This window comes from Perca flavescens, chromosome 4, assembly GCF_004354835.1.
Source record: "Perca flavescens isolate YP-PL-M2 chromosome 4, PFLA_1.0, whole genome shotgun sequence".
NCBI classification, from domain to species: domain Eukaryota; kingdom Metazoa; phylum Chordata; class Actinopteri; order Perciformes; family Percidae; genus Perca; species Perca flavescens.
Window position 1 is genome coordinate 25,795,893 of NC_041334.1, and position 24,359 is coordinate 25,820,251.

The 24,359-nt window shown below is 42.0% G+C and overlaps 1 protein-coding gene across 2 annotated transcripts in view; it reads left to right on the top strand.

The window, feature by feature from the left end:
- The window catches only part of col7a1 (collagen, type VII, alpha 1), a 65,532-nt gene that overhangs the window by 15,531 nt on the left and 25,642 nt on the right, over positions 1 to 24,359 (top strand). For both annotated transcript variants that reach the window (XM_028575452.1, XM_028575451.1), the window contains exons 13-78: positions 1,963 to 2,079; positions 2,477 to 2,623; positions 2,785 to 2,910; positions 3,036 to 3,182; positions 3,748 to 3,870; positions 4,089 to 4,355; positions 4,560 to 4,703; positions 4,825 to 4,956; positions 5,165 to 5,311; positions 5,653 to 5,787; positions 5,873 to 6,022; positions 6,116 to 6,252; positions 6,378 to 6,504; positions 6,601 to 6,744; positions 7,116 to 7,285; positions 7,571 to 7,609; positions 7,761 to 7,787; positions 7,885 to 7,929; positions 8,120 to 8,239; positions 8,317 to 8,388; positions 8,634 to 8,669; positions 8,750 to 8,803; positions 8,914 to 8,985; positions 9,120 to 9,233; positions 10,718 to 10,744; positions 10,844 to 10,897; positions 11,013 to 11,075; positions 11,165 to 11,224; positions 11,967 to 12,002; positions 12,086 to 12,130; positions 13,144 to 13,179; positions 13,289 to 13,333; positions 13,464 to 13,499; positions 13,641 to 13,676; positions 13,799 to 13,831; positions 13,940 to 14,011; positions 14,127 to 14,183; positions 14,388 to 14,423; positions 14,522 to 14,602; positions 15,472 to 15,507; positions 15,871 to 15,915; positions 16,024 to 16,095; positions 16,235 to 16,279; positions 16,369 to 16,404; positions 16,555 to 16,596; positions 16,720 to 16,800; positions 16,964 to 16,999; positions 17,118 to 17,153; positions 17,929 to 18,009; positions 18,125 to 18,160; positions 18,875 to 18,946; positions 19,179 to 19,223; positions 19,583 to 19,618; positions 20,413 to 20,448; positions 20,963 to 21,067; positions 21,160 to 21,225; positions 22,405 to 22,440; positions 22,534 to 22,569; positions 22,678 to 22,725; positions 22,835 to 22,870; positions 23,006 to 23,131; positions 23,325 to 23,534; positions 23,618 to 23,653; positions 23,775 to 23,819; positions 23,983 to 24,099; positions 24,194 to 24,265. In XM_028575452.1, the coding sequence (XP_028431253.1) occupies positions 1,963 to 2,079; positions 2,477 to 2,623; positions 2,785 to 2,910; positions 3,036 to 3,182; positions 3,748 to 3,870; positions 4,089 to 4,355; positions 4,560 to 4,703; positions 4,825 to 4,956; positions 5,165 to 5,311; positions 5,653 to 5,787; positions 5,873 to 6,022; positions 6,116 to 6,252; positions 6,378 to 6,504; positions 6,601 to 6,744; positions 7,116 to 7,285; positions 7,571 to 7,609; positions 7,761 to 7,787; positions 7,885 to 7,929; positions 8,120 to 8,239; positions 8,317 to 8,388; positions 8,634 to 8,669; positions 8,750 to 8,803; positions 8,914 to 8,985; positions 9,120 to 9,233; positions 10,718 to 10,744; positions 10,844 to 10,897; positions 11,013 to 11,075; positions 11,165 to 11,224; positions 11,967 to 12,002; positions 12,086 to 12,130; positions 13,144 to 13,179; positions 13,289 to 13,333; positions 13,464 to 13,499; positions 13,641 to 13,676; positions 13,799 to 13,831; positions 13,940 to 14,011; positions 14,127 to 14,183; positions 14,388 to 14,423; positions 14,522 to 14,602; positions 15,472 to 15,507; positions 15,871 to 15,915; positions 16,024 to 16,095; positions 16,235 to 16,279; positions 16,369 to 16,404; positions 16,555 to 16,596; positions 16,720 to 16,800; positions 16,964 to 16,999; positions 17,118 to 17,153; positions 17,929 to 18,009; positions 18,125 to 18,160; positions 18,875 to 18,946; positions 19,179 to 19,223; positions 19,583 to 19,618; positions 20,413 to 20,448; positions 20,963 to 21,067; positions 21,160 to 21,225; positions 22,405 to 22,440; positions 22,534 to 22,569; positions 22,678 to 22,725; positions 22,835 to 22,870; positions 23,006 to 23,131; positions 23,325 to 23,534; positions 23,618 to 23,653; positions 23,775 to 23,819; positions 23,983 to 24,099; positions 24,194 to 24,265 (5,177 nt within the window). The remainder of the gene's footprint in view (positions 1 to 1,962; positions 2,080 to 2,476; positions 2,624 to 2,784; positions 2,911 to 3,035; positions 3,183 to 3,747; positions 3,871 to 4,088; positions 4,356 to 4,559; positions 4,704 to 4,824; positions 4,957 to 5,164; positions 5,312 to 5,652; positions 5,788 to 5,872; positions 6,023 to 6,115; positions 6,253 to 6,377; positions 6,505 to 6,600; positions 6,745 to 7,115; positions 7,286 to 7,570; positions 7,610 to 7,760; positions 7,788 to 7,884; positions 7,930 to 8,119; positions 8,240 to 8,316; positions 8,389 to 8,633; positions 8,670 to 8,749; positions 8,804 to 8,913; positions 8,986 to 9,119; positions 9,234 to 10,717; positions 10,745 to 10,843; positions 10,898 to 11,012; positions 11,076 to 11,164; positions 11,225 to 11,966; positions 12,003 to 12,085; positions 12,131 to 13,143; positions 13,180 to 13,288; positions 13,334 to 13,463; positions 13,500 to 13,640; positions 13,677 to 13,798; positions 13,832 to 13,939; positions 14,012 to 14,126; positions 14,184 to 14,387; positions 14,424 to 14,521; positions 14,603 to 15,471; positions 15,508 to 15,870; positions 15,916 to 16,023; positions 16,096 to 16,234; positions 16,280 to 16,368; positions 16,405 to 16,554; positions 16,597 to 16,719; positions 16,801 to 16,963; positions 17,000 to 17,117; positions 17,154 to 17,928; positions 18,010 to 18,124; positions 18,161 to 18,874; positions 18,947 to 19,178; positions 19,224 to 19,582; positions 19,619 to 20,412; positions 20,449 to 20,962; positions 21,068 to 21,159; positions 21,226 to 22,404; positions 22,441 to 22,533; positions 22,570 to 22,677; positions 22,726 to 22,834; positions 22,871 to 23,005; positions 23,132 to 23,324; positions 23,535 to 23,617; positions 23,654 to 23,774; positions 23,820 to 23,982; positions 24,100 to 24,193; positions 24,266 to 24,359) is intronic.

Below are 24,359 nucleotides of genomic sequence, written 5' to 3' on the forward strand. Positions count from 1 at the left end.
GCGTAAGACATGATAACATACTAAGTTGGATGTGTCTGGGAGTGACATCTTTACGAATTACAGAAGGATGGGTATATGAGGATGTGAGGATGAGCCTCAATGAATGAAATCTAAAATTGTTAAGTAACTGCTCCTGTGACGTGTGTGGTGATTAAGTTACGTGTTTGCTTATGTTGGATGAGCCTAAAGAAGCCAGCAAAACAAAATGTCTTTATTATATACTACAATTAAATAAGTGATATGATATACATGCACTTTTTTCTGTTTGGTTTGAGAGCACATACTCATATTTCAGCCACATACAGTTTGTTGCAATTAGGACAATGCAATGAGTTCAGCAATGCAGTTCTATATTCAAAAGGATGGTTTAACATTTTCTCAAGTCCATCTTGACACAAAACTCTTATTCTTGCCCATACTGTATGCACTTTAAAAGTTATTCTTTTACTGCTCATTTCAGTCATTCCTCCTGTCCATACTGGCCACAAAAATATGCCTTTTGAAAGCAAAATTAATTTGTTGTGTTGTTATGAAGTGATTGGGGACAAAATGCACAGTCCTCAGTCTGTGTAGTTGTTGCCAAGTTCCCGCTTTGTGTTACTATGGATCAGCTTGGTAACCCTGCCTTTAAATCCTATACCGTAAATTTCATCAGTGTCAGTGAGCCAATAACCTGCTAACATAAGTTGTTTTTGGTCATTTCCATATGCACTATCAACATTCGCATTCTTAATGAAAAACCTTGTACATTACATTCAAATTAATTTATTGGTTATATTTTACTTCACTTAACCATGTTTGTTAATGAGCTCCCATCCACATTACCTGCTGGTCATCATGGATGCAAACTGGCAAACAGCCACTGAGAGCGTCTTATGGGCTTTATAGTATGGGGGTGGGGTTCTGTAAATGTAAATGAACTGTTCTTATATAGCGCTTTTCTAGTCTCAACAACTACTCAAAGCGCTTTTAACATTGTACAGGAACCATTCACCATTCACACACATTCATACACTGTGGCCGAGGCTGCCGTACAAGGTGCCACCTGCTCATCAGATAATCAGTCACACACATTTACACTTCGATGCACAGCATCGGGGGCAACTTGGGGTTCAGTGTCTTGCCCAAGGACACTTCGACACGGGACTGCAGGGCCAAGGATCGAACCACCAACCTTCCGATTGGCAGGCAACCGCTCTGAGCCACAGCCGCCTTTGTTAGGACAGTTACAATACTGCTTTAGAAATTGTTGTTGTTTTTAAAATTATTTGATTGTCTTGATTGATTAACTTTGATTTGTCTGTAGGAGGAGCTTTCAGTTTAAAAGCAAGGGGTAGAAGCTCCTCAGGGTTATAAAGTTAGTTAGTTCAGGTCAGGTGCAGACCTGCGGGAAGCTTGCTGCTAACTGCCCAATTGCCATGGGCCTAGCCTAACCTTTTGTTGTTGTTGGATTTCCTTATGTGCTTTTAAAATTTTATTTCTTTTGTATGTAGTTTTCACAACCTCACCAAAACCAGCCTGCTTGTTGGTGTTACGTAAACTACATCAGGTGAAGATCACTCTGGCCTCTGTGTGTTTTCCTTCACCACTTGGCCAGTCCTCACAATACCCAGTTGATTTAGTCTAAATAATAGACTGCGAAAGCCTCATTTTTTCCTTAGCTAAACTTTAGACTGAATTTTTGCTGCGAATGTGGATTCTGTCCCCTATCACTTACATTGAAACCACTCGAGGAAGGAATGTCTTTGTGGCCAGCGCAGAAAGAAGGAATGATAACAACAACCAATCAACCTTTTAGTATATCTATAGGCCTTTCAGTATTGTTTACAGACTTGAAACAATGTGAATATATCTAATCTTTAATATTTTTCATTAATGGGTTTATGGGAATAATAGAGTGTTACTTATGACATATTACATAATTGCAAACCGTACATATGATTGATAATGTCTTTCCCTCAGAGCGTCAGGAGCAGCAGTTGCTCAGAGCAGCTACCACCAGCCCCTCCACTATTCGCCTCACCTGGAGAATCATTCAGTCATCTCGAGGGTACCGCCTAGAGTGGAGAGAGGGGGAAGGTCAGATGTCCATGTCACGTGCACGCTCACACATTCTCTTGTCTCTTTTGTACTCTTTTTGTACATTACATGTAGCATTCTGTAGTTTTAAGATGGGCTTTGCAACATGGACAAGTTATTATGATCACAGGAAATTATTTTAAGATTTAATTTCAAATCTCACTTCGTGACGGATTTTAATTGACCTTATTTGTGTTAATAATATAGACAACAGTAATGTTATGTGTACTGTATCAGAATTACTTGTTTATTGTTTTATTATTATATGATTTGACTGACATATAGCCAAATAATGTATTAAATGCCATCCCCACTTTACGTTGCAGGTAGTAGGAAGTATATATTGATACTGTGACTATATTGAACATAAATCCAATGATTGTTGCTCTGTGTCCAGGAGGCCGTGTCCAGACCCTGACCTTTCCTAGAACCACTAGCAGCTATGAGCTAACAGGCCTTCAGCCCAACACAGAATATATCATCACTCTGTACACTCTGTTCGAAGGTCGGGAGGAGGCCACACCTGTCTCCACCACATCCAGAGGTCCGTAACTCAGCCTGGGGCCATGAAACTCGGTTGATTAATGGGTCATAAATGTGTTGTAAATTCCATCTGGTTCTCAATATTTTTTCCTGTAGATATGTTTAAAAATTGTTGTGCTTGTATCCATTTTTCATGAGTGTCCTAATCCTCTGGTGTTGCAGAGGAGCAGCCAGTGGGGAGGGTGTCCAACCTGAGAGTTGTGGAGTCTCTGGGCAGTACTGTGAGACTCGGCTGGACGGGTGTAGCCGGGGCCACACAGTACCGCATCATTATCCTGAACACAGAAGGTACACTGACTGATTTTTTTTTATTTAAATTTTTTTATTATCCACTGAGATTAATTGTGAATAACAATTATGAATGAAAACATGCTTGGGAAAATAGTGTCTCTGTTTGTTTCATGTCATGTCAGCGGGATCGGAGGAAATACGGATTATCCCCGGAAACCAGACAACCCTTGACCTCAGAGACCTGACAGTGGGAGTGTCTTATGGTGTCAGTGTCACAGCGCTGGTGGGAGAAAGTGAAGGAGACCCAGTTACTGTCTACATCAAACCAGGTGAGTTGGGCATTGAGACTGTGATGCTGTGAGCTTCATCCTGTCTGTCTGTCTGTCTATTGTTTCCCTAGAAGTGAAATACTCAGACTTGCTTTCTTGAATGAATGAATGAATAAATGCTTAATTTCGAACATTAAAAAAGAATAATAAAAAGTAAAAGAACAAAACAAAGAAACAAACAAAATATTAATTGAACATGTCCGAAAAGGAATAGAAAGAAGCAAAAGCTTATTTAATCCTACCCCCTTTTCTACTACTATATACTAATCCTCATTAATAGCTGCATGTTTAGATCATAAGTCAAGTATTTATATCATATTTAACACGTTCTTTACAATTTCCTACATATGTACACACCACAAAGAAAAGAAATGTGACCTATGTATATACTGACCATAAAAAATAAATAATGTAAGTAAACAAATAAATAAATCTGTGATAGTCAAAACCCTTCCTCCTCCCTGTATTTTGTGAAACCATATTTTTTTACTGCTTTTTAAACTGACTCATAAAGATTTATACATTGAATTTTGCCACACAAAGCCCTGTATGCTCTTCATTTCAGAGCAAGGTGCTGGCAGAGTGACTAACCTCAGAGTGACAAATGCAAACAGTCGGAGACTTCGAATTGCCTGGACAGGTGCTACTGGGGCAACGGGTTACAGAGTTTCTTGGAGACAAGGCAACAGTAAGTGTTATCTGTTGTAATGTGTTTGTGAGTTTATCCTTTTGAATCCTATATTATTGTATTCATCTTTTGCATCAAATTGAAGGTGTACGTTTAGATCTTATTTCATGATCCTTTTAAAAAACGGCAGCAGCAGACTTTGAAGCTAACTTTGTTTTATATCTTTAGTCAGTTTATCGTGTGCATTATTTCGGATTCCCTGACGTTCTACCTTGCAGAAGCAGAGCAGTTCCGTGATGTTGAGGCGGAGGTCACAGCCTTCACTATAGACGGCCTGCAACCAGATGAGGCGCTGGTTATTGGTGTTGCATCTGTGGTTGATCAACGTGTGGGAGAGGTGGTCACACTGTCTACTCGGACTAACCCCAATGGTGGATCAGTGTCTGGCCTTCGCATCGTTGAAGTCACATCTCAGAGGATACGCGTTGCATGGTCACAGTCTACTAGGGCAACTGGCTATAAGGTCACTTGGCGCCGTAATGATGGTAAGCAATGATTAGCATTAATACTAAGTATTTAACAGACACAGGATTCATCTAAATACATGATAACCGAGCAATATAAAGAATAGTAACAGTTTATCGTTTAGATTTGGGTAGTGATCTGGCCTCTTCTATCCTCGGGTATCTGTGGTTGGAGGAAGATACAAATTTCTATATTTCCATCTCTGCAATGTTTTGCTGGTGCAGGAGTTGAAACAACTCGTAACTTGCCCGCCGACGTCTCTTCCTTCACCATTGATGGACTACAGTCGGATTCAGCCTACAACATATTAGTTTCTTCCCTTATTGGCTCTCGAGAGGGAAGTCCGTCCACCCTGAGTGTCAGAACAGGTACCACACTGAATCTGTCAAATATACATTATTGCTGTTGTCTTTTGGGAGAACCTTGTCTATGAGTAGGGTTATACAAAATAGATTAACGGACTGATTTGTTTTCTGTCCCGACCTTAAGAGTCAGATCAGTCTGTGGTTGGGACTGTGACGTCACTGCAAGTCCAGGAGGCACGTGGAGAGGTTGTCCGTGTCACTTGGGTTGGTGTGCAAGGAGCAACGGCTTATCGTGTGTCTTGGAGGAGAACGGACGGTAGATCTATTGCTGGTCCATTTCTCTTTTGTGATAAAATCTTCTCATATACAGTAGATCTGACATCTCAGTGCAATGATCAAAGTTTCTTTCAAAGCTTTAATTTGCACTAAAAGGAGAAATACGTTTTTTTTTTTCTGTGATGAATTTTTTTATAGCAGCTAGACTGTGTTCCTCTACTCACTGTTGTGACTATGGCCTGCTGTAGGTGGTGAAGAGAGAAGTCAGCTGGTGGGGCGAGATGTGACCGCAGTGGATTTAGACCAGTTGGACCCTGGAGCCCAGTACGAGGTGCAGGTCATGGCTTTAGTTCAAAACCGAGAGGGACCCCCTGTGTCCGTCCGAGTCACCACACGTGAGTGCTGTCTTCCTATATTCTGACATTATTTAAGTATTAATAATCAAGTTTTAATAATCGTGGAGAAAATAATCAACGGATGTGAGGCTTAAAAAGTATTCTTAAAAGAATGGATGATTTAACAGTACTTGATGATTTAAAATAAAATGTTCACAAATGCTGAATATAGTAAATGCAATACTGCATATTGCATTATATCTAAGTAAGCATGGGAATAATGTCCTTCTTGTGCACAATAGTTTAGTATTGCACCATATACAAAACCTTATTTCAAAAAATATATTGGATAAAATATCAAATTTAATGTCAATGCTGTTTCTCTGTATCCATGTATGCAGCTGGTTCCCCCCCAGTACGTACGACAACTTTACAAGTGGCGGAGGTTACCCGGAATTCTGTGCGGCTTGGCTGGACTCCAGTACCAGGTGCCACAGGATATATTCTACGCTGGAGAGAGGAGATGGATAGAACAGGTGAAACATGTTATTATATGTGTTGCAATTTATTTCTTTAAGACTGCTTTACAGTCCTATAATTTTAACTGTTTATATCTCTCAGATGTTGGTCGAGGCTCATCTGTCACACTCCCTGCTGCGTCCAGCTCTTACCAGGTGACTGGGCTGCGTTTGGGCCATCGTTATCGCTTTATTGTGCAGCCCACCTTTGAAAGTGAATTGGGAACTGAGAGCTCTGTAGAGGAACGCACTGGTAACAAATCCTCTTTTTAATATATTTACCATACTTACAGTGTAAACACCTTTTTAAAATCGTACTTGCACCCACAAACTTCTCTGTCCGTAGTCTGTGTGGGCGGGCGTCTGGATGTGGTGTTTCTGGTGCCAGCATCTACCGATCGGATTAGCCTCGCAAGACCACTGCGCCAACTCCTCACAAGTGCAGTGGGGTCGCTCAATACTATCGGAGCCCGCGACTCTCAGGTACTGCTCTTGAAGAATAAGTGTCAAAACAGGGCGTGGAGAGGTACAAGGCTGTTGGCTCATTCTGGCACGGCCAGTTTTAGCTGTCTTCTGCCAAAGTTTTGATTATTTCCTGCCTGTTTCAGGTGGGAGTTGTTGTATACAGTTACAGACCCAAAGTATCGTTCCTGCTTAATCACCATGGCAGATCTGACACACTTCTTCAAGAGATCCGGTCCACACCGTTTGATGAAAGTCCCGGGAATAACATTGGTCAGTGTTTTCTCTCTGACAGATGTCTTAACTTACTGCTCGGTATGTGTCTGTGTGTGTGTTCGGAGTTGTGATATTGTCTGCCTCCCTCTGTAGGTGAGGCGGTGACATACACCAGGCAGTACCTTCTGACCCCCTCAGCTGGACGGAGACCGAGGGTTCCTGGGGCTGTCGTCATCATCGCTGACAAAAAATCAGCTGACAACCTGACTCTCGCAGCAAGCAGTCTCAGGGCTACAGGTGTGCTGGAGACAAGCAGTCATCTGTGAATGAAACTCAGGGTTTGCTTTAACATGGTTGGATATAACTACCTGCACCCTCCAGGTCAATATAGTTGGCTTCATCTGGACAATTTAGTCTCAAGATTTCAGCCACACAAGTATTTGTAAATTGATAGAAAAAATACTTTCCTATAAATTGTCTTAAGTCACTGGCCCTGTGACAGATGCCCCATCTGGAGCTAAAACAAGCTGAAAAACTTCGTATTACATTCTTTACACTGACAGTCTTCTTCGTATACTACACATACAAATTCTGTTCTGTTCTTTTTTGGTGCGTGTGTGTGTGTGTGTGTGTGTGTGTGTGTGTGTGTGTGTGTCTGTGTCTGCTAGGTGTGACAGTGTTAGCTGTGGGTATAGACGAAGCGAGTACCGAGGAGCTGCGCCGGGCAGTGACAGACGGCAGCACCCAAAACGTTCTGTACACTCGTGATGCATCACAGTTGGACACCGTACATACTGATCTGGCAGACTTGCTCTGTGGCATTGCCAGAATACCAGAGGTAAGAAGAAACCTGAAAAAAGCACGTTTTGTTTTATAATCTTGTTTTTTTCAAGCTAGGCGTGATATTCTGTATACAATTAAAATAACACAAATTTTTCCTATCTTAATTCAGCAAATTGACAAACAAATGTAACATTTGAACACTGGTTCCAACAAATGTTTTTCATGGTATTTTGTGACTTTTTTTATGGAAATGGCATGGCATGTAATTACTTTAATAAAGACGTATAAAATACAAAAACTCTCTCATCTCAGCCTAATGTTTCTGTCCTTGTTTTGTTAGGGTCCAGGTCCAGATCAGTGTATCATTCAATGCTCTGATGTGAGTTCTCTAACTGTACTTTCATACTGCTGTGAAACCTTTGAACCTGTGTTAATTATAACCGTTTATTGGACAGACTGGCTTTGATGAACGTACTCCTCCTCCTCCCTACTGTATGATTTCTAAGTTTAATCTTTCCAATTTCTTTTAGAGTCAGAAGGGAGATCGTGGAGAGAAGGTACAGTGCAGGAATTTGCTAAATGTTTTACCACTATCCTTGTAGTATGTATTTTCAGCTGTTAAGGTGCCATTTTTTTTTTTGTTTGACTCCACAGGGTGAGAGAGGTAGAGATGGTGTAGATGGACAAAAGGGAGATCCTGTGAGTCCTTCATTAACACTGACCTATTAACAGCAATGTACTGATTTTTCCAAATTCTATTGATTAGACATACAGTACTTGTCACATGATGAGAGGTGTGTGTGTGTGTGTGTGTGTGTGTGTGTGTGTGTGTGTGTGTGTGTGTGTGTGTGTGTGTGTGTGTGTGTGTGTGTGTGTGTGTGTGTTATAGGGTCGTGATGGTGTGCCTGGGAGGGAAGGCCCCAGAGGACCTGAAGGACGCCCAGGTCCACCAGGCCAAACTACCACTATTGACCCCGAATTGGGGGTGAAAGGAGAAAAGGGGGAGAGAGTGAGTACAGCTAAGGCCATACCAAAACTATACAAACTTCCCCAGTCAGGACTGAAGTAAGTTTGTTTCCCGTTTAGGGTTTTCCTGGCATTGATGGAAATCCAGGGTTGCCGGGACGACCAGGTTCCCCTGGAAATGCAGGAGTGCCGGTGAGTAGAGGGACCAGAACCCACCGGTGTTGAGAGCCACCGCCGCTGTGTCCGGAGCTTAGTGCAGCCCAAAACAATTGTGATTTGTTTAACGAAATGCAAACAACCCAGAATGTTTTTTTTTCTTCTCCTATCCCAGAATGTATGTGTTGTGTAGTCAGACCTTACTCCACAGCACTGTGGAGATAGCTCTTGCAATGTGAGACTAACATAGAGCCAACAGAATTATGTTTTTGTGTCTGCAGGGTTCACAGGGCCTACCTGGTATCAGAGGAGATCCAGTAAGTAACTCTGACCTGCAGAGTTGATTGGTGGATATTTGAATGTGAAGTACAATGCTTGTGTTTTTCTATTTTTCTAGGGTGAACCAGGTGTGACTGGGCTACAAGGGTCAAAGGGCAGTAAAGGTGAAAGGGTGAGCTAAGCGATCATTTCTAACCTTTTTCCTAACCCACCTCAGAGACAGAAAACAAAATGATATGGGAAGTGGGTTTGTGTGTTCATGGTGTTTTGCTGATGCTTCAGGGTGAACCAGGCTCAATATCAGGAGACGGTCTCCCAGGGAGGAAAGGAGAGGCAGGCATCCCGGGAATACCGGTAAGAAACAAACTGGAGTGACTTTGACCCCAATCCTAAATTTGCTGTATATGGCCATGTTTATCCTAAATCCCACAGTGGGACTTACTCGCAAAAACCCTGCACACTAACCCGTGTTTGTTTTGTGTACTAAGGGTACTCCTGGCCGGCCAGGCAGTGATGGGATGAAAGGTGCTGTTGGAGATCCAGGGACACCTGGTCAGGATGGTCGCCCAGGTTTACCAGGAACACCAGGATTCTCCACCAAGGTTAGCCTCCTCCCCTGCTTCTCCCCTTTCCACTTGATTAAGAAAGTAAATTTAGTATACAATACTATCAGCTCTTAAAGAGTTTCTTTTGAAAATACACCTGTCTCAAAGCCAAAAAGTGGGCCGGTAACAAAGGGCGTTCCATCACTCCTTATCTGAGATAAAATGTTTCACTCTACTAGCCCTGTTCTGATGTTGTGCAAGTGATGAATCAAAACTCACAATCAAAACACAAGCTGTTTTTGAAACTGCCGTGAGCATCTTTCTGTCCTGATAAAGCTGGATTTACCAATGTTAGATCAGTTGCTGCTGTCATCCCTTTGGCCTTTTTAGAGGGACATACGGACCAGCTGGGTAGGTAAACAGGAGTGTGCTGTGTTCAGTTTACTAATCTAATGATACATAATGGAAACAGAATTTTTAATTATTCACTGCCATTTGGTGCTAAAAACATGAAAACTTGCTTTGGCACCCTAAATATTCAGGTTTTATGCTAAAGTTTTTCCAGACATTAGATTTACAAGAACCCATTTTACAGTCTCAAACATAGACAATTCTGTTTAACATATTTTTTCGTCTCTCATTTTGTTATGTTAATGGTGTGATGTCCACTAGGCATCCACTGCACTCTAATCAGATTATTGTAGTAACTGATACAGTTGTGAAATCTTTGATAAAATTGCATCTCATTTAAAACTTTTAGAGACTTTAATGAAAGAGACTTTAATGAATTCTCAATGGAGTCTTTTGGCTCCAACCACTGCTCTAAAAGGAAACTGTAATTGTTAGACTAATGCACATGGTGGTAGCATTGAGCCACCTTGTTATTCCTTCAGTGGAGGCTCAATCATTTGCCATAAGTGCCAGAAAAGCTGAGATTTTAGGGGTAGTTTTTGTTACACAATATCATTTTTAGTGTATAATTTAAATTTCAAAAGGCATATTTTTCCTGTCAAATTTGAGAAAGAGGACTACATACAGACTTATCTCTTTCTATAGTTTCCACTGCATACACAAAATAAACAATTTTAATATTTAATAGTTGAGATGGATACTGATGGTATTTCTAGTACATATCTGTGAAGACAGATTATCTGGAAACTTGAATGAATCACAATTATTCTGAGTATTAATTGTCATTCCCAGCAAACAAGCATTACTTCAGTTTTTGAATTCCTCAGTAATGAAAGCAATTGTTTATGTGGATTAAAAAGAACGACCAATTACTTAGGTCTATCATGTGAATAATTTAGTTTTCCTCCTGGTACTGTGTTTTCATTGTGTTTTTCCTTTTCATTAATTTGCCTAGATGTTGAGATACTATATGGAGTAGCCGAGAGGCGGTTTGTTTGTGTATAAACCTGTGACTAAGCACAACAACGTCTTGGGTTATCATAAAGAGACCTTTCTCAACAACAATGTTCAGCATCTTCTCTCTCTCTCTCTCTCTCTATCTCTCTCTCTCTGTATCTCTCTTTCTTCAGGGAGACAAGGGCAGCCCAGGAGAGAGGGTTAGTCACACCATCGCCAGCTTGTCCTTTCACTGCAGAAATATCCCAAGAAGCACGCAAGCATAATGATTCTCAGCTCTTATCTCTCTCTGCCGACAGGGACCTCCAGGAGTCGGCAACGGGGAGGCAGTGAAGGGCGAGAAGGGTGCCCCAGTAAGCACTGTCAAACACTGCCAATGTGCTGACATGTTTAGTTTGCAGATGAATTCGTTGTGCATGTCGGGGGGGGGATGATTTTTGCATTTACTAATTGCATTTTTATTATCAGGGTCCTCCAGGGGCTCAGAGTCCTAGAGGGCTACCAGGACCACAGGGCAGCAAAGGAGACAAGGTAGCTGCAGATTGATCTAGTTTATTGAGTGTTTGAGCATGTGGGGTGTTTATCCCACAGTACTGTAATCACTTGTGGTTGTTTTTCAGGGCGCTAGTGGTGATGGGGCGCCAGGACCCCCAGGCAGGCAAGGAGAGCCTGGGGACAGGGTGGGTTGAACACACAGCAATTTTAGATTATTTCACGATAATGAAACAATTTTTTGCGCAATCTCAACTTCTGCTACGCTCGCACAATCCTCGTCGCACCCATCGCAATTTCAGAACTTTGGATGTGCGTCTGGATCCAGATCTGTATCGCGTACTAATGGTAGTTACGTTGTGGTCTTTTGAATTCATGATGCTGTAGCGCCACCTATAGGCGGAATGTCATCATTTTGCAGGATCTCACAAAGTTGCTTGATGTCAAATAGGCTATATAACCATTTGTCAAACAGTTACAGGAAAGTGCTGTGGAATAAAAAAAACACATTAATAACTTTTTCAGGGTCATGCACATAATGTATGCTATGTATTACATTTGTTAAATATAGATAAAGTGGCAGAATGCATGCTATAGGATCTGTGACCTATATGCATAGATACATACAGGCCAAGGGAAAAGAATTATGCTTCTTTTCCTCACAATTAAGGAGTTGTGAGCAAAGGTATTAAGTGCTTTTTAAATGCCCACATGGTGGCATGGTGGCTATCACAAGAAAAAAACATAAATTTCTTTTGTGGGCCATGGCCCAACTTTCCACCAGCTTGAACTGAAATCTGTCTTGTCACTGAATGTCATTTTTGAGATGTCCTGCTTACCGACACAGAAACACTAAAATAAACAAGACTAAAACATAACCTTGATGGAAGTAATACATTTATGATCAAGCATTTTGCTCATGTCTTTCAGGGTCCCCGTGGGCCTCCAGGAGAAATTGGTGGAAAGGTAAGATGAAGGTAAAAAAAAAAGTCACTTCTTTTGTAAGTTGTTAATAGAGGAATGACCTCTGTCACTCTCTATTCTGATAGGGTGACCGAGGACAGCCAGGTGAGCCTGGATCACAGGGAGACAGGGTGAGTTGTGTGTGTGTGTGTGTGTGTGTGTGTGTGTGTGTGTGTGTGTGTGTGTGTGTGTGTGTGTGTGTGTGTGTGTGTGTGTGTGTGTGTGTGAGAATAGTCTAAATGACTATGGTCCATATTTACAGGTATGGCACCAGTTTAAGTAGTACATTTTACCACAGGGAAGAGCACATGCAATTTCAACAAAATGAAAAGGTCAAAATGGAATGATATTAATAATCTTGCTGAGCCAAGTTTGCATCTCTTCAAGCTCACATAGGTCTGAAAAGTTTAAGTAAATAAATGTGGGTGGAGACACAGCAGGCTGATGATTTACTTTACTTTACTTTACTTTACTTTAATCCAATAAAGAATATACTGCAGAGAACTTGTTTTACTTGAACTGAAAAGCAGCTGTAATGTTTTTTTGGATGAGATGGATGTCTGTATGTACAAGAGTATGTTCATAGCTGTGCACGATGAGTGGTAATGGCTGGTATATACAAGGAATCCCTTGATTTTCCCGGCATAGCAGTTATTTGGAGAATACCCCATGCAAGTTGAGAAGCCCTAACAATCGCTAGCAACAAACCATCCCAAGTAACTATAGCACATTTACAGTGACACACATGATCATTTTACAAGCTACATACTGTACTATATATGCACTAAGATCAGTCACCCCTTTTCTGTAAGATTGAATGGAATAGAAAGCTTAAATACAGAATACAACGGAATTAGGAACGCTACTCCTGATCAGTGCAAGAAAAGACACTGGAAAAACATTGCAAAGACAAAAACTACTTAAGCAAACAAGCATCCATGGCCGACGCCACAGGTTTAAACATAATGAGTAAAATAAATAAATAAATCCAATGTCTTTGCACAGTAAGTCAGACAATCAAAGAAGGGAATTTTAGAATCTAGAACAAGACCTGTGGACAGACTCCAGTAAAACAACCACAGTCACAGAACATGCAATTTGACTTGAAAACAATCAGTGAATCTGGACATGTGTCTCTTTGCAGGGGGAGCGAGGACCAGCTGGTGAAACTGGGGAGAGAGTGAGTGGAGCAATGTTGGTTTAGTTTTTAATTGTAACGAGTTCAGCTGCTGACATCCTTTCCTTACAGTGGGATTGTGTGCTGTTATCTGAATAATGTTGTCTCGCAGGGGGACCCAGGGAAGCCGGGCCTCGCAGGAACACCAGGGTTGAGAGTGAGTGAAAGACTGCCATGCAGTAGTGGCCAATGACATCAGTGTGTCTTATTGTTTCATATTTGCTGCATGGTCTGACTGTTTATAAATGCATAGAGAGTGTCATGAATGAGTCTCCATTTGTCACCAGGGTTTACCAGGGCCCAGTGGAGCGTCAGGAGAAAAGGTGAGACTGATTCAATTAACTGCAATCACAAGAGAAGCAACAGGTCAATAGGAACGTGATTCCAACACGGAACATTTCATAATCTCATCCAATGAATTTCCGAGCAAAGATGAAACCACAATTTCACCGGTCTGTTCCCAGGGAAATGAAGGTGCACGCGGGGAGCCCGGCAGAAGTGTGAGTTATCAACCAGACATATAATAATGTATCTGTCCTTTCATTTTGGATATGCACTTAATGTCTGTGGCAGTCTTTTGTCTGTGATGACGAGTCCTTACTTTATTATTCAAATCATCCAGGCTCTTGGTTTGCCCGGGAAGAAAGGGGACCAGGTAAGCTATCGAATTCTGTTCTCGTGAAACGTTTCATTTTAACATTTTAACAGCGCCCACTGTTCCTTCACTCTGATGGGTTTCCTCTCCTTTGCTGTTCTCCCACAGGGGGAGCGAGGCCTGGCTGGTCCCGAAGGGGGGAAGGGAGACAAAGGAGAGATGGGACAGAGAGGAGAGAAAGTGAGCAACAAGGGGATGATGATGTCCTAGAAAATATGGAGTTGTTTGTGTGTGCAGTGCACTTACAGTCTGACATCTGTCTAAATGACGTTTCCTTCTTTATCATTTTTGCAAGGGGTCTTCAGGGTCGGGAGGGTCAGTTGTTGGACCTAAAGGAGAGCCAGGAGAGAGAGTAAGTTCACACTGGAGTCATTGTAACACGTCTTTATCACAACAACAAACGGCACAATGGCTCATCATGTTACAGCTGCTGTGATATATTCCAGACAGTAGCATCACTTATTCATGAAACATTCCCTTGTGCCACCTGTCAGTGTAAGGCATGCCCCATAACTGCTGAAACTGAAAATCCATAAAACATGTGCTCTTCCCTCAGGGACCTGCTGGTGTCAATGGAAGGCCGGGTGCCAAGGTGAGAGGCCTGTTGTGTGTTTTATTTGGTATGTTTTTAGCCTTTCTCTTTATTTCTGTTTATTTGATTGTCAAACTGGTCTTTTAACTGTTCTTTAGGGAGATCCTGGTGAACCAGGAGAGGCGGGGCAGAATGGGCGGCCAGGGACCCCGGGAAAGCCTGGTCCTCCTGGGAAAGAGGTGAGAGTGATGTATGGGATCTGTTAAAAAGTAACACAATTCAACAATAACTACTCCGCACACCTTTTTCAATATCTTGTTGTTAAAGGTGCTCTAACTGATGTGACGCGTTTTTTAGGCTGCAACATTTTTCGTCACATACAGCAAACATCTCCTCACTATCCGCTAGCTGCCTGTCCCCTGAACACACTGTAAAAAAAACGCGGTCTCTGAAGACCAAACCAACCTGCCCCACAAACCATAACAAACAATGTTCCAGCCAAGAAGGAGCTGATTGAGTCGCATCACTTAGAGCACCTTTAACATTCTCTACATACAGTAGGAAGTACTGACCCTGATTGGTGCATCTAAACAGGGAGCTGTGGATTTTTGCATATCGCACTAGGTGGTGCCAGAGGCCACCTTTAGTTCTTTTTTTAATTATCTGCTTCATATAGTTCTACTCAAACATAGGGGTCAGTTTCAGTTTTATAGACCAAACGATTAAGAAAATCTGCAGATTATTAATAATCAAAGGTTATGTTAGTTGCAGCCCGAGTGATCTTATCATTTTGTCATGTCTTTCTTTACCCAGTGAAGTAACACACTACATTGTACTATTGTAAAAACCTAGTCAAGCTGTTATTGTTGTTGCATGTTGCTCTCAGTATGCCTCTTAAGCTTTCTTCTGCTCCTTCCAACATGCATCTCTTTGTAATGATGCCCTTTAGAGGTAAAAACAACACTGTGCATTGCATGAAATATTCTCACAAATGATTAAGTATAATGTTTCTAACCCTCTACTCAGTCAATGTTGTACATTTAGAAAATGTAACCCCATTAAGATTTCCTCCCATTTAAAATGAATTATTTATACTTGTGTTTTACAGGGGGAGAGAGGAGAGAAGGGTGACGAAGGCACACCTGTAAGTATGATCTCTTCCTCTTTTTGATGCTGACATCGCAACGTCCACTCTCTGTGTGTTTAAGATAAGATAGACTTTATTAATCCCACACTGGGTAAATTCCCTTGTTACAACAGCTCAAAAGAAAAATTCACACACATCAGAATAACACAAATACCGGTACACATTAAATAGACATAGGAAAAAAATATACAAAAAGTATTATATTATTAATTAAAATAATAGTAATATTTACACTATAAACACTCTTATATAAACAGACTGTGTATATATACACAGATTATTTATATCGTTTATTTATAAAGATTAGTGTGTACATGTCGCTACAAATGTCTCTTTTGTTTTAAACTTGCTTTTCATTAGGGGGAGTCTGGACTCCCAGGGAAGTCCGGAGAAAGAGGACTGAGGGTAGGTCTTTGACACATTTTACGGTCAAGTTTTTAACCTAAAACTTTGAAACTATCATGGTACATCAATGGAAGGTTTTAACAGGCTTTTTTGATTGACCCCCAATAGGGACTGGCTGGTCAGCCAGGACGAGCAGGAGAGAAAGGAGACATAGGAGACCCAGGAGAGACCGGACGAAATGTGAGGCGAACATTTATGTATCATCATACAGATAGCTTTTTTTAATAGGCTATTGTGATTTTCCACTGAAACCTTGAGAGAAGAAACATCGTGGAAGGTCAGCTGCTTAGCATATTTATTGATCTGTGTTCGATCATAGGGCAGCCCAGGACCCGCGGGACTGAGAGGGGAGAAAGGAGACCTGGTTTGTTGTCTGCTTTATTTTTTACACAGTGCTTATATAACTTTATATCTATTGTTAGTGGTTTCACATATTTCACTCTTGTCTTCAAGGGACCCCAGGGGCCTCCAGGACCACCAGGGAAAGTGGTGAGTGTGTCACACTGTACTGTAAAATGAACCATAATGATAATTAATAGGCAAACTAGAGTTCGGAACTACAGTCTGCAGCATCTTCTTACCATTGAAAGAGTGTCTTACAACCCAATTCTGATACTACATGTATGTTCCCTTTAACAGGCGGACATCCAGGGCCAGCTGAGAGGAGAGAGAGGAGAGAAGGTATGTACTGTACCTGTAAAGAACTTCTGAGCTGCAATAAGTATCCCCCAAAATCTAGTCTTATTGATAGTTATTGCAGACACACTGTGGTAAACAAAGAACTTACTTCAATGTGATTCCCAGGGTGACGCTGGCGACCCAGGAGAACACGGTAGCAAAGGTCCGAAAGGAGAAGCGGGGACTCCCGGAGCCCCAGGCCTACGAGTGAGTTAGCCTCATTCTTGCAATTTGTAAATGCTTCTGTGAGCATCTGATAGCCACCGTACAGTATATGCATCTTTATGCACGCTGACCCCTTTCCCAGTTGTTTAGTATGCAAGACTGATGATCTTTGTGACTTGTTGTTCTTTCCCCGCTGTCTGTAAAGGGTCCTGAGGGACAACGGGGACCTGCAGGCACAAGAGTGAGTTTGCTTTCTGTCACAGCTTCTTTAATTCTCATAACTAGATATCTGTAAATACTGTACCGGAATCATTTCCTTTCGTCCACATTTACATCATTTTCACTTCTAATGTTTCCAGGGTGACACAGGGGAAAGAGGAGCGCCTGGAGAGAAGGTTTGAAATCAAACAGTGTGGCTGGTCCTCACAATGTCACCTACTCAACTGACCCTTCTCATTTCATCCATATTGAAAAATAAATAAACTGGTCCTTCATTCCAACGCATTCCCACACAGTAGATTCCCAGTAGAATGAAGTGTAGAAGGGCTGGCGGAAAGCTTTACAGCCAAAAGTTAAACTGAGTAACTTAAAGGTCCCGTGACATGGTGCTCTTTGGATGCTTTTATATAGGCCTTAGTGGTCCCCTAATACTGTATCTGACGTCTCTTTCCCGAAATTCAGCCTTGGTGCAGAATTACAGCCAGTCCCACAATGAGCTTTCCTTAGGATGTGCCATTTCTGTGTCTGTAGCTATTGAAGAGGAGAGGGGGGGCAAGGTGGAGGGTGGGGGTGTGGCCTTGACCAACTGCCACTTTGCTTGTTTGAAAGCCATGATGTCTCTCTCTCTCATGGGCGGGCCAAATTCTCTGGGCGGGCAAAGCAGAGAAAGGGGAGGTAACCTTGCTCCTTATGACCTCATAAGGGGAAGATTCCAGATCGGCCCATCTGAGCTTTCATTTTCTCAAAGGCAGAGCAGGATACCCAGGGCTCGGTTTAGACCTATCACCATTTCTAGCCACTGGGGGACCATAGGCAGGCTGGGGGAATGCATATTAATGTTAAAACATCTCATAAAGTGAATTTTTTATGCCATGGGACCTTTAAACTGTTCTTTTACTGTAGGTTCTAATGTAAATGTGGTTTTCTAACCCTAAACCTCTGTGTGATCAGGGAGAAAGGGGAACGTCCGGGTTAGATGGCCGTCCTGGTCTGGATGGTAAACCAGGTCCTGCTGGACCACCGGGTCAGAGGGTACTTCAGTTTATGCCATCTTCTCCCCAAACTTTAAAACATGTTGTGTGTAGAGCCTTACTTGGTGAAGAATGTGTAGCTGATACAATGTATTTGTTTCTTCTTTGTGTTACAGGGGGATCCTGGGAAACAGGGGGATCCTGGGAGAGACGTGAGTAAAAAATCTTTTCCTGTGTGGTTGTTTTAAAAATGCCATTCCCTGATTTGTATTAGTTATAAGTAATCCTATAAATAAAAATAAATGCTGATGTTTTTGTGTTATGTTCACTTCCATAGTGAGATTTGTATTTAGTTGTATTATCTGATTATTATCCTTATTGTCCTTATTCTGTATTAAACCCATTTTCTGTAAACAAGTCTGCCCCTGAATTGCAGTCACTAATGTGCACTTTATGTGTACGTGCTGCAGAGGGCACTGTGGAGGTGTTAAAATTCAGTCTTCGCTCCTGTGGCCAGTTGCATAAGCCGACTGTAGGAAGAGACATCTCCAGTTTACAGGAGACTATTATGTAATATTGACCATAATATTGATTCTGAAAGTCATCAACTGCTCAACCTGCAGTTGATGACTTTGATGAATTTGAATTTTTCCTATTCACATTTCAAGGGGCATGACAGCTGTTATTACTGCTGCTGTTCATCCAAAGAAATTGCAGTTGCCATTTCTGTCATGTCTGCCAAGTGTTACACTTCCAATCTACTAAATTATACATTTCAAACTCTCTTTTTAACTGTCCTTACATCCCCACAATACAGTGCACAATGTGAGTGCAAATCGTAATCTGTTTTATTTTAGCAGGCATTTATCCTGAATAAAAGTGAGATTAAACCATTCACTGTATTGTGTGTTGATTTGATTTACCAGGGTTTAGCAGGACTTAGAGGGGAACAGGGCCCCCCAGGACCTGTTGGGCCTCCAGGCACTGCAGGGACACCTGTGAGTACACACACACACATACACACACACACACACCCACACACACACACACACACACACACACACACACACACACACACACACACACACGCGCACACATGCACACACTTTTATTTTTGTATTTACATGTCTCTCCATCAGTCTCATCCATTCTTTTGTATCTTTACATCTCAGTCTCTTTTCGACCACATTTACTCAGTTGAGTGTCGTCATCCTTGTTGTTATATTTCAGGGTAAAGCAGGTGAAGATGGCAAAACTGGTCCTCCTGGCAAAATGGTAACTTCAGCATCTTGAATGTAATACCCACTCTCCCTGACATACTGCAATATGACACGTTGCGCATTTTATTAGTGATTTGACTGACAGACTTTGATATTTATTGTGAACACTGACGGTCAGAATATGAATCTTGTTTAATGCAGCATGTCTCTCCATCATTCTCTAATATGGTAATGGCATCGACAATAAAGCAGTGAGGACATTTATTTCAGGCTCTGCTGCATAATGGCTGTCTTGGTCTTAAGTGAGTCTCTAAAGCAGTGGCACTGAATTATCTTAGTGCTTCTGCAGCAGACCGGCCATTATTCGGTTTGTTGTTTGTTTGAGGCTGTAACACATTTTGTTTTGACTTACAGGGTGAGGATGGTGTGCCAGGTGAAGATGGGAGAAAGGTTTGTAGCCGTTTGTCAGTTTATACGATTATCTGGCACTGACCGGTGGAGGTTTAGTCAACTAGGGTTTTAGGATTCTTTTTTAATAAAAAACATTTTGCTTTTTGACAAATTTAGGTGACAAATCTATGAACTTCTTCCCCTGATATCCTCTTCTAAATGTTGTCATGTAAAATGGTCTGTTAAAGTGTAGCATCTTTGATCAAATACTAGCTATTTGTGAATATTATTTCTAAGTAGGGCTGGGTGTTATGGAGAAAATCAAATATGACGATATTTTTGTCCCAATACCTCGATATCGATATTGCGGCGAGATTGTAGGGTTGACATTTTGGTGCTTTAACAAAATATTCACACAAAGAGATTTGTGATAAATAATCATCAATAATGTGTGTTTATTGACTAAGAGGCTAAAGGCAAATAATAGAACAGCTAGAATATTCAGGTAAGAACTTCATGTTCCTGTAATGCAGCCTGTAAAAACAGAAAAAGACAACACCTTATGCCATATTACCATGTTACGATCTCCAAAATCTAATACGATATCTAGTCTCTTATCGCGAAATCGATATAATATCAATATATTGCCCAGCCCTGTTTTGAAGTGTCTGCAGTGCTTTGAATACTACTAGACACACCCCATGTAAAAACACCAAACAAACTGACTAAAAATGAAATCAAACAATACTTTAGCTAGGTAGGACGAGGGTCTTTTTAGAAAATTGTTTATGAAGATTGTGCTTATTATGTCTGTTTTTCTTTGTCAATCTGACTCTGCTGTCTTTAATCTGCAGGGTGATAAAGGAGAACCAGGAGCAGCTGGAAGAGATGTCAGTTTTTCCAAATCTTCTTTATATCATTATCTATTTGTGTTTTGTTGTCTGTATGTTTCTACACTGTGTCCTGTCCTGTCTCCCCCGCTTCCTGTATCGATCCTTGACTTTATTGTATTACACATCAGCTGTCCTCCCTTCTCTTCTATTCATCAGTTTCCCACTCAAGTGTGTATTTATCAACTGTAGTTTGCTCTGACATTGACATTACCATCACACGCTCACTCACTGCAGAATCAATAGGCTTCTCAGAAGCAGCTGTATGAATTCACTAGCCTCTAATGATCAAGCCTAGCCTTTAAGAGGGAGCCACTTCTGAGAGGAATCCAGGGAGGCACCAAATGTCAACGTGCTGTTTTCATGTGCAAATTCACATTAATTATCTCTAGAACATCAGTGGAGGGGTGGCAGCGGCCACCTGCTTTGATTTTATAGTTCAGCCTCCACTATAGCGCAAGTGAAGTCACCCTGTGTAGAGAGTCTCAGTTGTGCAATCGCATGTGTTTTCCAGGGCCGGGAAGGGCAGAAAGGAGAAAGGGGCCTTGCTGGGTCTGTCGGACCCTCTGGCCCTGCGGGGCCTCCTGGAGTACCTGGCAGCATTGGTCCTCCCGGACAGGTGCAAATGATGTCGACACATTTTAAATATATAATGAATGGGAATGATAGTCTGTCATCTTTACTAATCAATACACTGTCCCTGTTTCTCAGGTGGTGTATTTTAAAGGAGTTGAAGCGTCACCAATCCCAGGCCCGCAGGGGCCTCCAGGAACCCCTGTGAGCATGCATGACTTTGCAGCATTCTAACATTGTTGTTAATTACATTCATTAGATGCATATTACAGTCACTACTTCTCCTGAAGCATACTGTATTGTACTATGAATGATATGGACTTCCACAGGCTAATGTGCATTAATGGAAGATGAGAATCCTCATAAACCTAAATAAAATCCTCGGCATGTAATTATGTTTTCATATGATTGTGTTTCTTTTAGAAAAGTAGAGATGCACCGATTACAATTTTCTAGGCCGATTCCGATTTTCATTGAGTTAGGCCAGCCGTTACCATTTTTAGCCGATTCCGATTTCATTTTTTCTAACCACTTTACAGCACACGCAAATATTTATTTTCTATCTTTTCTTTAATAGAACATTTTGCACAGAACATAGAACATCTTTTGAACAGATAATGGATCACTATAAAATAGAACTATATAAATTACTCCTGGTGTGGGAAATTCACATACATCTAAAGTGCAATGTTGGAACCATATCCAACTAAAAAAATTAGATTTTGGTTTTTGGTGTCGTCCCTCCACGCCCTACTTTTTCCTTGCAGGTGTTGCATATTGCAAACTTGTTATCTTCTGCACACACACTGAAGAAATTCCAAAGAGCTGACATGTTGCAGGTTAATTCACGAGGTTCCCTACGTGTGCGAGAATAGCGCGGACACGCGCTTCACACCGCAAGCGGGTACACGTCACACACGGCGGAAAGGAAAAAGAGACCGTGCTCTCGCGTCCGTGTGTGCGTGCGTCCTGTAACTTGTATGACGTATGTTGTCAGTTAATTGTAGCATTGACCGGCGTGAAATCGGCATATGTCAGACTGACCTGCTGGTCGCCGGTCATGGCTGAACACGTGAAAACCGGCCAATTCCGGTCACCGGCCGGTCTATCGGTGCATCTCTATAGAAAAGGTCATTTTACAGAAACATCAGCTAGAAAGCTCAAGCTACTATTTAGCTCTTGTGTGATCATGTCCCCAGCAGCATCGCTCTCTCACATGTAGTAGCAAAGCTGTCTGTTTTATCTATATCCGTCGCCGCTCACACACACACACACACACACACACACACACACACACACACACACACACACACACACACACACACACACACACACAGTGTTATCTGTTGATGTTTTTATCATTGTCATTGCTCTGTCCTTCAGGGTGTACCTGGGATCCCTGGAGCTGTGGGAGCCAGAGTAAGTTGTAGATGTCTGTATATATATCTCAGTCTGCTTTAGATTAGTAACTACTTAGTTGTTTCTTTGACCTTCTAACTTGTTTTGTTCCAGGGGGAAAGAGGTCCATCTGGCCTCAAAGGTGATGCTGTAAGTTAATCTTCCATCCCTATTGTATTGCAAGTGTGACGTGAGTGAGGTTTCACTTCGTAAACACCAATGTTTTATGTTGACACCTTGATTTCCTGTTGCTGGCAGGGAGACCCGGGAGAGGACGGGGCGCCGGGCAAACCTGGGACAGCAATGGTAAGACGTCAGCACATCACCTGTCATGATTCAGCTGGGACTTGTGGAATCATTTATTGTTGATATTGTTCATCTCGTTTGACTGGTGTTTGTGTGTTTCTCTTACCAGGATGTACAGAAGGCTCTGGCCAACTTTGGCATTCTGGTATGTGGACTGCCACACAATTAAGATTGGAAATGTAATGATTTTTGTTTGTTGAGCGTTTCACAGAAAAGGCACCTATGGCCGAAAGTTATGAAGGTCTTGCCAACCATTTCCTCCTTTCCTCCCTCCACACAGATGTCTGATCTGAAGGTGGTTGTGGACAGGAAGGACATATCATTGACTCCTACAGTGCCAAAGGCAGCGAAAGGTGACAAAGGAGACGTGGGCGAACCTGGACCGAGAGGACCATCTGGTGCAGATGTAAGCATGACTAAGGGCATCTTGGAAGCTTACAGGAAAGATTTAAAAAAAAAACTTGATGAAGGCCAGCAGGAAGATCATAGCAAGTCCAGATGGTGCACTACACTTTGATGTTTATTAAAATGTCTAATCACCATAATTCAGTTTAAAAATTGGGTTTGTTTATCTCTGTCCGTTTCCTGTTGTGCACCAGGGTGCCCGTGGTTTTCAAGGAGAGAGAGGAGCAAAAGGGGATCAAGGGGAGCAAGGACCCGTGGGAGCAACTGGTCCTCCAGGTAGAGCCATTGTAGAGCGAGGGCCAGAGGGACCCCCAGGGCAACCTGGAGAGTCAGGCAAACCAGGAATACCAGGAGTTCCTGGGCGAGCTGGGGAACTGGGGGAGGCTGGAAGACCTGGAGATAAGGTGAGTTGAGGAGAGTTGGGTAAAAAAATTAAGATTTTTCATGGACTGAACATGATTGCTAATATGATGTGTCTGAATTTCAGGGGGAGAGAGGAGAGAAAGGTGACAAAGGAGTAGCTGTAAGTGTTTATGTCACATTGACATTGTTTGTTTTGGTCCTCCGCATCAAGGTAGTGAGAAAAAATTCATGTTTTATGTAAACACTTCCACGCTGAACTGTGAATTTCTTCTGTTTTTCAGGGTACAATGGGGCAAACGGGAGCAGCCGGCCCACCAGGGCAAAAGGTAAACTCCTTATCCTCGCTAATAATGCAGTGAAACCATGGAGATTCCAAATTTTGTCAATATAAGATACGCGGAACATAGAATGGAATTCAAAAGCTTTGTGTTTGTGTGTGTGTGTGTGTGTGTGTGTGTGTGTGTGTGTGTGTGTGTGTGTGTGTGTAGGGGAGCATCTGCTGACTCAGTACTGATTGGTCCACCTGGGGTCAGAGGCCCTCCAGGAGTTGTGGGACAGAAGGGAGAGCCTGGTGCTGCAGGATCACCGGGACCTCAAGGAGAACGGGTAAGATTTGAACATAATACAATGTCCTATTTTAATGCCATTCACTGCAATGTGTTTCTATATGCAAATGAGCTACTTGTAATGTGTATTACAGGGTTTTGCAGGATCTCGTGGTGATAAAGGAGACCGAGGACAGTCTGGAGAAAAAGGACGTGACGGCTCGCAGGTGAGCTGGCTCTCAGTTGTTATCTAGATTAGAACATTGTGATAATCACAGACTCCTAAAGTGATGGAAATCTGATTTTGCTCTGACTGTTACT